The sequence below is a fragment of the Phoenix dactylifera genome, chromosome 13, assembly GCF_051530095.1.
Source record: "Phoenix dactylifera cultivar Ajwa chromosome 13, Ajwa_hap1_PhDact_Kaust_v1.1, whole genome shotgun sequence".
NCBI classification, from domain to species: domain Eukaryota; kingdom Viridiplantae; phylum Streptophyta; class Magnoliopsida; order Arecales; family Arecaceae; genus Phoenix; species Phoenix dactylifera.
The window spans coordinates 23539339-23548872 of record NC_143202.1 but is presented as its reverse complement, the minus strand read 5'-3'; the positions used below and the strand labels follow the sequence as shown (position 1 = coordinate 23548872).

Sequence of the window (9534 nt, the reverse complement as noted above, 5' to 3'; positions counted from 1 at the left end):
GAGCATCTTCACATGTTTGGTTTAAATTAGTCCTATAGTGCAGACCGCTAGTAACACTAATCTCTTTAATATTCGAACTCTTTCTACACCAGCTTACACGCAAAAGTAGCTGCTTGTGTATGCTCTCTGGTCCATTTGGAAATGAGGAGGTCTTTCAACGTAAACAGCTTTTTGTTCTTCTCCAGGCTAGAAAAAGCAATCCAGCACTACGGCGAGTTCTATCAGGTCATTGATAACTGTTCGACTAAATTTTGCTGTTCAAACTTGGAACTCAACTCAAGATGGAGATCCAAAACCTAATATTGCTGATTCTTTGTCCTCACAAAAGCATTAAAAACAGAATTCCGGAGCTGCAAAGTTCGCCTAAATTTTCATCCTTTGGTAGACAACATTCCGATTTGCTACTTCTAGAGAATATATATATATATATATATATATATATATATATATATATATATATATATATATATATATATATATATATATATATATATATATATATATGGAGATTGATAACCTACTCTCTGTTATGGTAGATTATCAATCTACCCATTTTTCATTGGACAAAAAATACCATTACTTTTTATAACTCTTAAGGGCATTTTATGTTTTTTTACAATCCCACATTAACTTACCCTCTCAACCTCCCAATTAATACTCTTTCCTTTTCCCTCTCTCTCTCTCTCTTATATAACTATATATATATATATAACATACATACAAACATACATAATACATACATGAATGCTTTTTTTTTTCTTTTGAGGATAAAGTAGAAAAGCTTTGTAGTAAAATAAAAATATCGCAGAACTTACTCCAAAATCAAAGCTTTACTTTCACAAGATACTTCATTGGACTCATACTCTTAAGATCCAAGACCACTACTAATCAAGGATCGGACGAATTCCAAGGGACACTAATTCTGTTTGGGGGAGCTATTGACAGTAAAGCTTTTCAAAGTAGAGCTTTCTGAATAGAACTTTTATAAAAAATCGTTTACTGTTTGATAACTACATTTCTAAAGTGCTGTGACACTTTAACATGTGTTTAGTAAACAAACTGAGAAAGTACTTTTGTATGACAAAATTATCATAAAGGACATTGTATAGTATTATACAACAGAGCATAATAAAATATAACATATATTAATACATAAATTATAATATAGCATAATATTACTGTAATGTAATATAATATTATTATAATATAGTAATATAACATTGTCTACCATAGTATAATAATTTAATATAATATTAAATTATTTAACGTAACATATCAATGTATTATGATATAATGTAATATAATATTATATTTATAGTATAATACAATAATAAAGATACAAAATATTATAATTATTAGCGTACATTAATTTTTCATAATATAATATAATATTAAATTATTTAACATAACATGTATTATGATATAATATAATATAATATTATATTTATAGTATAATATAATAATAGGAAACAAGAATACCTTTTTTTGCACAGAAGGGAGTCTGATTTACGGCTAAGGTTCTTTGTTAGGGCTCTAACAGATTTGTAAGTTTATGAAGGGATAAAGTATGTAATTATTATATTTTATTTATTTTGGTCAAAAAAATAGTTTTTCGACAAAGCTCAAAACAGCTTTTTCGGAAAGCTCCAAAATGGAGCTTCTTCCAAAAAGCTGTTTTTAGCTTTCTAAAAAAGCTAAAACAGCTTTTCGAAATTTTTACCAAACACCATTTTTCATCCAAAAGTACTTTTGGCATGCCAGCAAGTACTTTTTGGTCCTCCAAAAGCTCCCCCAAACGGGGCCTAAGGCTTTTGCAATTGATGCCCCACGTCAACAATGCTCACCTTCCTGTTAGAGGCAAATAGCACAACATGACTCACAAAGGTTCTAACCTAACTACTACTTTATCCATGAATCCATGCCATTCCAACTCAATACAAAGTCACTTCTAGAATAACACTAGAATAATTAACAAACTAGGAATATACTCCTAGGATAACTAGGATAAACAATGATATGTCAACACTCTCTCTTATTACAAAGTTTGCAGTAAATAATTTGAATGCGGCATACAATGTCCTTCACAAAATAGACAATACCTTACCCTTGACTAGCCCATGCCCTCCTGTGTCTATGCCGAAGACCTTGACGCACTCTCAATATGGCTTCCATCATCACCATGCTAAGATTCCATCAAATATCCAACGGCCAAATTCTCCAATCCTTACATGATGCACAGTACTAGCATCAAATAACCTATACAAACACTCTTATGGATGTATGCAAACATGAATCTGCATTTGGCCATTTCCCATAAACATCCACAGCTTGAACCCAGTATAATTCATGCACACTTCTATGATCTCATGTTTGTGTCCTGCATGCGGCAATCTATCGCACTCATGCTTTGATATTTGCATACGTTCACTCGGACGTGCATGCATGCATCTCTAGCGCAATTGCATCCATGTGGCTCAATCCACGTTGTGCTAAAACTTTATGCACCTGCATACAATTTGCTCCCTCTAAGAAATCCAAGACCCTCTCATGTATAAAGCCTGAGGGATGGATTCTGGAATGAGGAAGGATATTTGGATTAGTAAGTGGGAGGGTGGAGGTTTCTATAGGTAAGAAGAATCGGTAGGCAAGAAGGATCGATGAGATCTAAAACCATATCAAGATCCTATCCCTAATAAGAAATCGATTCCCATATTTTACTTTTATCCAATACCGAGACTATTGTGTGCTCATGCATAGAATTATCTAACTATTTGATCTCTATAATAGCTTCAAACATAATTGGTTCCTTGAACCAACAGATCATTAGATTATTGCAACAAATATCTATTTTTTGCAAAATTTTTGTATAATCCTCTCCCTTATAGTTTGGTTCTTTAGGACCTGATACAGTATCCACCTGATTAGACTCTTCTTACACCATATTTTTTTATAAATTTGGTTGATCCTTAAATTGATCAACTTTACCGTGCTTTGAGAACTCAATCCAGTCATTAATTGATGAAGCTCTCTTTGCTAAAACACTAAAAAGGCTGTCGCACTTGTTAACACCTCACCCTTCCATTTCTTTTGCCAATCCAACCATTTGCTGGTGCAGGAGAAAACATTACCCACCTTCCATCCAAAGCGACATTGCTGCTTCTAAATATCAATCTTATTCCACTTAGACATATATAAGATTAAGATGGCCCAACAGCATCAACCAGTATTCCAGCCATTACTCCATGAACAATGGAAGTTTGCAAGAATGTCATCTCAAAAAACCAATCCGAACCAATCATATCAGCAAACAATTTACAAACATTTAAGCAATCAACAAGTCCATAGCTCCCAACCCAGAATCCATAACAGCAAGCAGTAATAAAAACCCGTTCTATATAGACACACTATTTGGAATTCCTTTCCCGGTAACTCCTTTGTCGGTCCCCATATTTGAAATATCCGGGTACAAGAGTGTGTAAGGAACGTTGGCTGGACCCCGCCTATTCTTCAACCTTGGATTCCTATTCCTCTCCTCAATCTTCTTCTCTACTCGCCGGAGATTCTCCCCGAACTCCTGGAACATTCGGAGGACCTCCCCGTCGTCGGTCCACGTCGTCGACTCCCTCTGGCCCAAGTACACCTCGTCGGCGGTGTGCCCCGAGAGCACCTCTATCAATGCTATTCCTAACGTGGTCGTGAACCGGTCCGGCAACATCTCAAGGTAGTACTTGTCAGGGTCACGCAAGAAGTCGGCGTACTCCAGGGTTCCCTCGGCCGGAATGAACTTTCTGCACCGGGTCGGGCGGTTCGGGGGGTAGCCGGCGTAGCCGTACTGCCCAAAGTTGATGGCTGCATGGAGGGCCGACGCAATCCAAATGAGGGTGGTCAGGATTTGGATTAGGTTGGCGAGTGAGTTCAGAGGGAGCCAGCATTCCTCGTCGTTGCGCTTGTCGCCATGGCCTATCTGGCGAATTTCCTGCCACCATGCTTGGATTTCGCCGTCGGAGATGATGACATCGTCATCACGGTAGAAGTGCCTGCAGTAGTTGGCGACCCATGCTTTGATGGCAGTCCATACGTCGAGGCCATCGGCAGCATAGGGGTAGTCTTGGAGGAGCAGACGGACGCCGGAGGGTTCTCCGGGGTCTTCCACAGCTAGTCCCCTGAAAATAACCAAGTGTCATTAGAGTAATATGTGCATGCATGCAATACAAGTAGCTTTGGAGATCTAGGATGAAGTCTTAGGAAGGCTCGCCATGGGATAGCACAAAGCTGGGTTGAAAGTTACACTAGATTAGAATTCCATTAAATTAGATGATTTTTCAGAAACAATAGAGCATTAAGTTATGATGTAAAGCATTTGAACTAGAAATTAAAGAACATGCTGCTATATCCGTAATTGATCTAGGTTCCATTTCAATGAAGGCAGCGGCAATAAGAGATTCTTTACGAGTGAAGGGGTGGAAGCAGTAAAAAGCAGGTGAAAGAACAACAGCAAGAGGCTATGAAACTTATGCTATACCTTTTCAGAAGATCTGAAGGAAGGGCTTGCTCACTGAACCGCCAACTCTGGTAAACTGCCGAAGATAACTCCAAGGCGAACTTGCCTGGAAACATTGTTTTCTCAAGGATTCCACCAGCATTCAGAAGTATACTCCGAGCAAGAGAATTTATATGCATGTTGTCCTTGAAATGTGGATCAAGCAATTTGTAGATAGGATGCATTGTGCTTAGTTGCCTTCTTGTAGCTATGATGAAGGGCTCGACCGTTGCATGTGTATATAGCCTATCGAGACATCAAAGGGAAAGAAGGTGAGTTAAGCGAGACAGATTGCTGCACTTTTAATTGGTTAAGAGCTGAGGTAAAGTATGTTAAGAGATGTAATGACCTTATTTAGTTATGCTTTTCAGCCTAATTTGATACTATTAAGAGTGGAGAATTGACCAAGGCATGCATATTTTTGAGCACACTTAGAAAGGGTAAGTTACCAAGAATTTACTCACCAATGGCTTATAAGCTGATGGTGTCCTGAGTCATTGGCGGCCACATGAGCCTTAGCAAGCTGCCACAGTGCTCCCTCGGTGCCTTGGCTTGCAGGCAAAAACACCCTGCTCGTCTCCTCTCCTCTCCCATTGACTGGTAAATTTAGCTCAATGACCAAAGGCTCGAGAGTTCCATCCTTCTTCACGAATAGGAGAGTCCGGGATGCATATACGCACACCTTTTGCTCATTAATGCGTCTTAGGTAGGGCATTAGATAGTCATGGTGATCCAGAATGAGGATCCTCCGTTCATTCATTGCCTGTGTACAAATAAACATCACACATTCAAATATTTACCATGCATACACAAATGATGTATTAGACTTAGTAAGCTGTCGGATTACATAATTTTGCCAAAAATATTCTCAGAATCATGGTTCGTTACGTAATATCCTATACCAAATGTACATACCATATCGATGCTGAAACAAAACTCGAGGGATGTATAATGAGATGGCAAACCTTGCTCAGCATCTCTATTTTCCGGTCTATAAGATTGTATTATGTATTTCAACAAAAATATCTACTTCGCTTTTTAACATGAAGCTGGGTCGACCATTGTTTAAGTGTTTAGCCTAATGTAAATTTTCTTTTTGTTGTTGTAATGACTCAGAACCTTACCCAAAATAGCTAGCCGGAAGGAATTTTTTGGATTCTTTAGTCCTATATAAGATCCAAAATCTTTCCGACGAATAACCGATGTGGAACTAAATACATGCTTGCACGGATCCTTATAGTCTTCCTGTTTAAGCCTTGACGTTCTCATTGGGCTAAGAGTTTAAATCCATTCGAATCTAATCACAAGTATCATGATATGCTCATGGTCAGCCTCAATAAGCCCTTGCTGCAATATATGTCTCCTAGTCCATATAGAACGTAGGCTGGATCTGTTATGATACAATTTGTAACAATCTGGGACCTCATCCAAAATAGCTAGTTAGGTATATTTTGAATTTTTTAATTTTATATAAGTATCCAAAAATTTTTTTGTGAATAACCGATATGGGACTAAACCAATGTCTGCACGGATCCTCGTAGCTGTGCAGCAAAGCAAATTCAAATTCCTATTAGATTGGAAGCGTAACATTTCAAAGATGAGAAGCATGCAACTTACCTGTTCGATGGTTAGGCCATCGAGCTTGTCTTCTATATGCGAGGCAGTAATGGAGCTCTGCGTCCCTTCTCTTCCAACAGGTGGAAACGTCTGTAGAAGATAGAGAGATCTTGTTCAGTCTCCTAAAATTCAAAGGTAGAAGGATGAAATTAAGGAGTCCCTTTTGATCATAAGATGGATCTCTTCTTCCTACCTGTAAGCATCGGATAACAGCTGGGTTAAGCCCTGCAAGCATTTCTCTTCCAAATTCTTCATCAGTCGTCCATGCACTGTCATCAGCTACATCGTCGTACAAATAATTTGGTGAGATTATATATAAAAGACATGAAATCTATCCTTTTGTGCTGATGTTTGTAGATTTGCTTACTGGCAATAACCTGAGGAACTGGAAATTTAATTGGATTTTCCTTGATCACTTTACTGACTTTGTGATAAAGATCCTGCGGAAGAAAATCCTTCAACTTCTGCATCACGAACCCCTCGATGACACGGTTATGTTCGCCATGATAGAGGTCCTTCTTTATCTGAGCAAATGACTCAAAGTTGAGGAGATCTCTTTGGAAGAATGACTTCAACTCAGGGATGACAAAGTGCACGACGGCCTGGATTGAATTCCATATGAACTCTGATAGCTTGATGGGGCTGAAGTGCTCATCCGGCGGGACGTAGAAGTCAAGATTGATGATTTTGTTTCGAGTCTCGGTGGCCCGGTCTTGATTACATAGAGTTCATGTGAGTGCTTCGACAGTTCGAGAGGAGAAAGAAGGCATGCTTGTTGAAACATGAACTTGATATAAAATTCTAAAGTGCAGTGTTACCTTGCTTAAACTGGACACTGTGTTTTAAACTCTCTATTGATCATGTCATCTATCCTCAACAGAATAGGCTTGGTGTTACTAGAAAGAAAAGAACTCTAAGATGTTCCTCAATAAAAGCTCGATGAAAGAAAGAGGTTTTACAAGGTAATACATAACTCTAGGATGTTCCTCAACAAAAGCTTGATGGAACAAAAGATATTTCGGAGTTGGCCTGCTCTTCAAAAGATGACACAATCCTTTCTTTTTGTTTCTATTCTGGCTTATACACAACTAACAGATTGATACCTTTTTTGCTTTCTCATAGGTTTGTTTGATTACAACTGACACTTACAGTTCTGATCTGACAGACTCTCTACTTTCTATAACTCATCATCTCTGTAATTACCAATTCTTTTAATAAAGTCTTGGATGGTTTTTGCCTTCCTTAGAATCAAAAATAAATAAATAAATAAATAAATAAATAAATAAATAAATAAAATCATGTCATGTAATGGGGAAGTCAAGACTCTCATTTCTATTTATAATTTTTCAATAAATTTCTAGTGGGTTCCCATCTTTATTCAAAAAAAAAGAGAGAAAATATTAGCCCTTAAGGCTGGTTGTAGTCTATACTACCAAAGTTGTGTCTTTGCCCTTTTTTCCATCCAAATGTAAAAATTTAAAAATTTAAAAAATCTATAGGAAGAATTGCTCTATTGTTGGAAATACTGAATGTAGGGCAAAATAGTAATAATAAGAAAAAAAAAGTAAAGTTGCAATACCCAAAAATTATACTAAAATAGAAATTTTCGATAATCTTATGAAATGTAAAATAGCTTATTTGAAAACAAGTAAAAAACTGGCAATTAATTATGTTTTTTTTGGAACATCTTAAACAAGCCCTTAGTTTTTCCAGCTATTCTCTGAGATTGATGGCCGTTGGAAAGAATCAACAAAAAAAAGATCCATAATAGAAGGGGTACTGTTTAGCATGGATTAATTTCAGTAGAAGTGGTTCCAATATTTGACATGAAATAAATTTATAAAAGGAGTCTCTTGGATTTCCAAATAATATATAACTATAGTAGAAGCTCTTTATGATTCCTTTAACATCTCCAACTTTTTTAGTCAATGGACAACAGAACACCCCTTTATTCCACGTTAACTTTTGCTCCTCTGGTATAGATTCCAGCTTATCAATGGCAGAAACAAGAAAAGAATGCCAAGACACAACCAAAAACTTTTACAGAGGTTGCCAGAATTTTCATACCTTTACTGCTAAGAGGTCGTCCTGTTCTGCCCCTGCGAGGGTATGGGTATTCCTTGGATCCCCCTAACACAGGCCTGACATGATCCTGGCCCTTGTCCGGTTCTCCGAGGTCATTGTAACGGTCATAGTCATATATCCGTTCCCACTCCTTCCTCTCCCCTCTTCCATTTCCTCTCAAACTCAACAGCTCCTCTCGTCGGAGGTCTTCCAGAGACGGCGGCGTCTGGCTCGGTAGATAGCTCTGCAACCAAACACATTCATATCATAATTTCATCGGTAGATATGAATTATGACCACCAGAGCCATCAAGCCTCGTCAAAACCATATAAACTGGCTTCATGAATCCTCACAGTTCAACCATAATATATAAGAGTTTAAAACAAGCAAACAAGCATGGAAAAGAAGAGGGGGGGGTCAGAACAAACAGCATTAGCGAAGAACACTCGATCGGCGTTGGTTTTTTTAAACGGATAGATCCATGAATTGCAATCAAAGTGGATACTGTGGATGTCGTACAACTCCAGTATCACAAATCTAAGGAAAAACTCGTTACGGTCCCCGTTTTTCACCACAATTGCACCTGGTACTCCAAAATCTTCCCCGAGGATGAAGGAAACCTGGTACGTCACTGTCTCGATAACACCATGCTTCGTTTTTTTACCTTTTCTGAGGCTTACTTCTCCAGGACTTAGCTCCCCCCTGCCTGTGTCTGTAGCATATTATAACAAAGAAACGAGCATCAGTTTCCTATTATTGTTTGAGCTAAGCTATAGAAATCTCTGAAACTACGTACTCAAATCAAGATGAGTTCTGCTATACAGCCGGAATGTAGTCTTTTTCCCAGGCTTCGCACATCCAGACTTTCGGGAAATGACGACCGTTGCCTTGATGGCATCTGCGTCATGGTTGGTGCAAGGGTATAGGTGGCCAAACTGGGCGCGGAGTTTGGCAAGGCCTTGCATCATCTTCAGCCTTTTGGTTTGATGTCTGAAACTTTAGTCTGCTGCTAGATTTGGGAAGCCGTTGTGTGGTTTTATGGAGGGTACAAGGGTGCAGAGATTGTTTGTTCCTTAAGCAAGATAGGCATATTGGATTAAGAAACAGAAAGAAAAGGGGAGAATCCTGCTCGCTTTAGCTTTACCCTCGCATTGAGGAATTGTTCTGGCTTTAGCTTTACACATGCATCTGATTCTGGCGCTCGAGAATAAAGCCCCCAATACTTATCCGAATGCTTGGCTTCTTGCTCTTCTGAGAGATTGGCGTTCTAAGCTGTCTCTTTCTATTTGTACTCTCTACTTCCTTCTCTGTTG

The 9534-nt window shown here is 38.3% G+C and overlaps 1 protein-coding gene across 1 annotated transcript; it reads right to left on the bottom strand.

The window, feature by feature from the left end:
• Positions 1-3271: 3271 nt before the first annotated feature.
• LOC103708564 (putative linoleate 9S-lipoxygenase 4) lies at positions 3272-9444 on the bottom strand. Its single transcript, XM_008793547.5, has 9 exons — positions 9018-9444; positions 8650-8933; positions 8225-8465; positions 6525-6869; positions 6351-6436; positions 6158-6247; positions 5005-5303; positions 4523-4786; positions 3272-4163 (listed from the first exon to the last, which is right to left on the bottom strand). The coding sequence occupies exons 1-9, from the start codon at positions 9187-9189 to the stop codon at positions 3392-3394; spliced, it is 2553 nt and encodes an 850-aa protein (XP_008791769.2). The 5' UTR covers positions 9190-9444; the 3' UTR covers positions 3272-3391.
• Between the last annotated feature and the right edge of the window lie 90 nt (positions 9445-9534).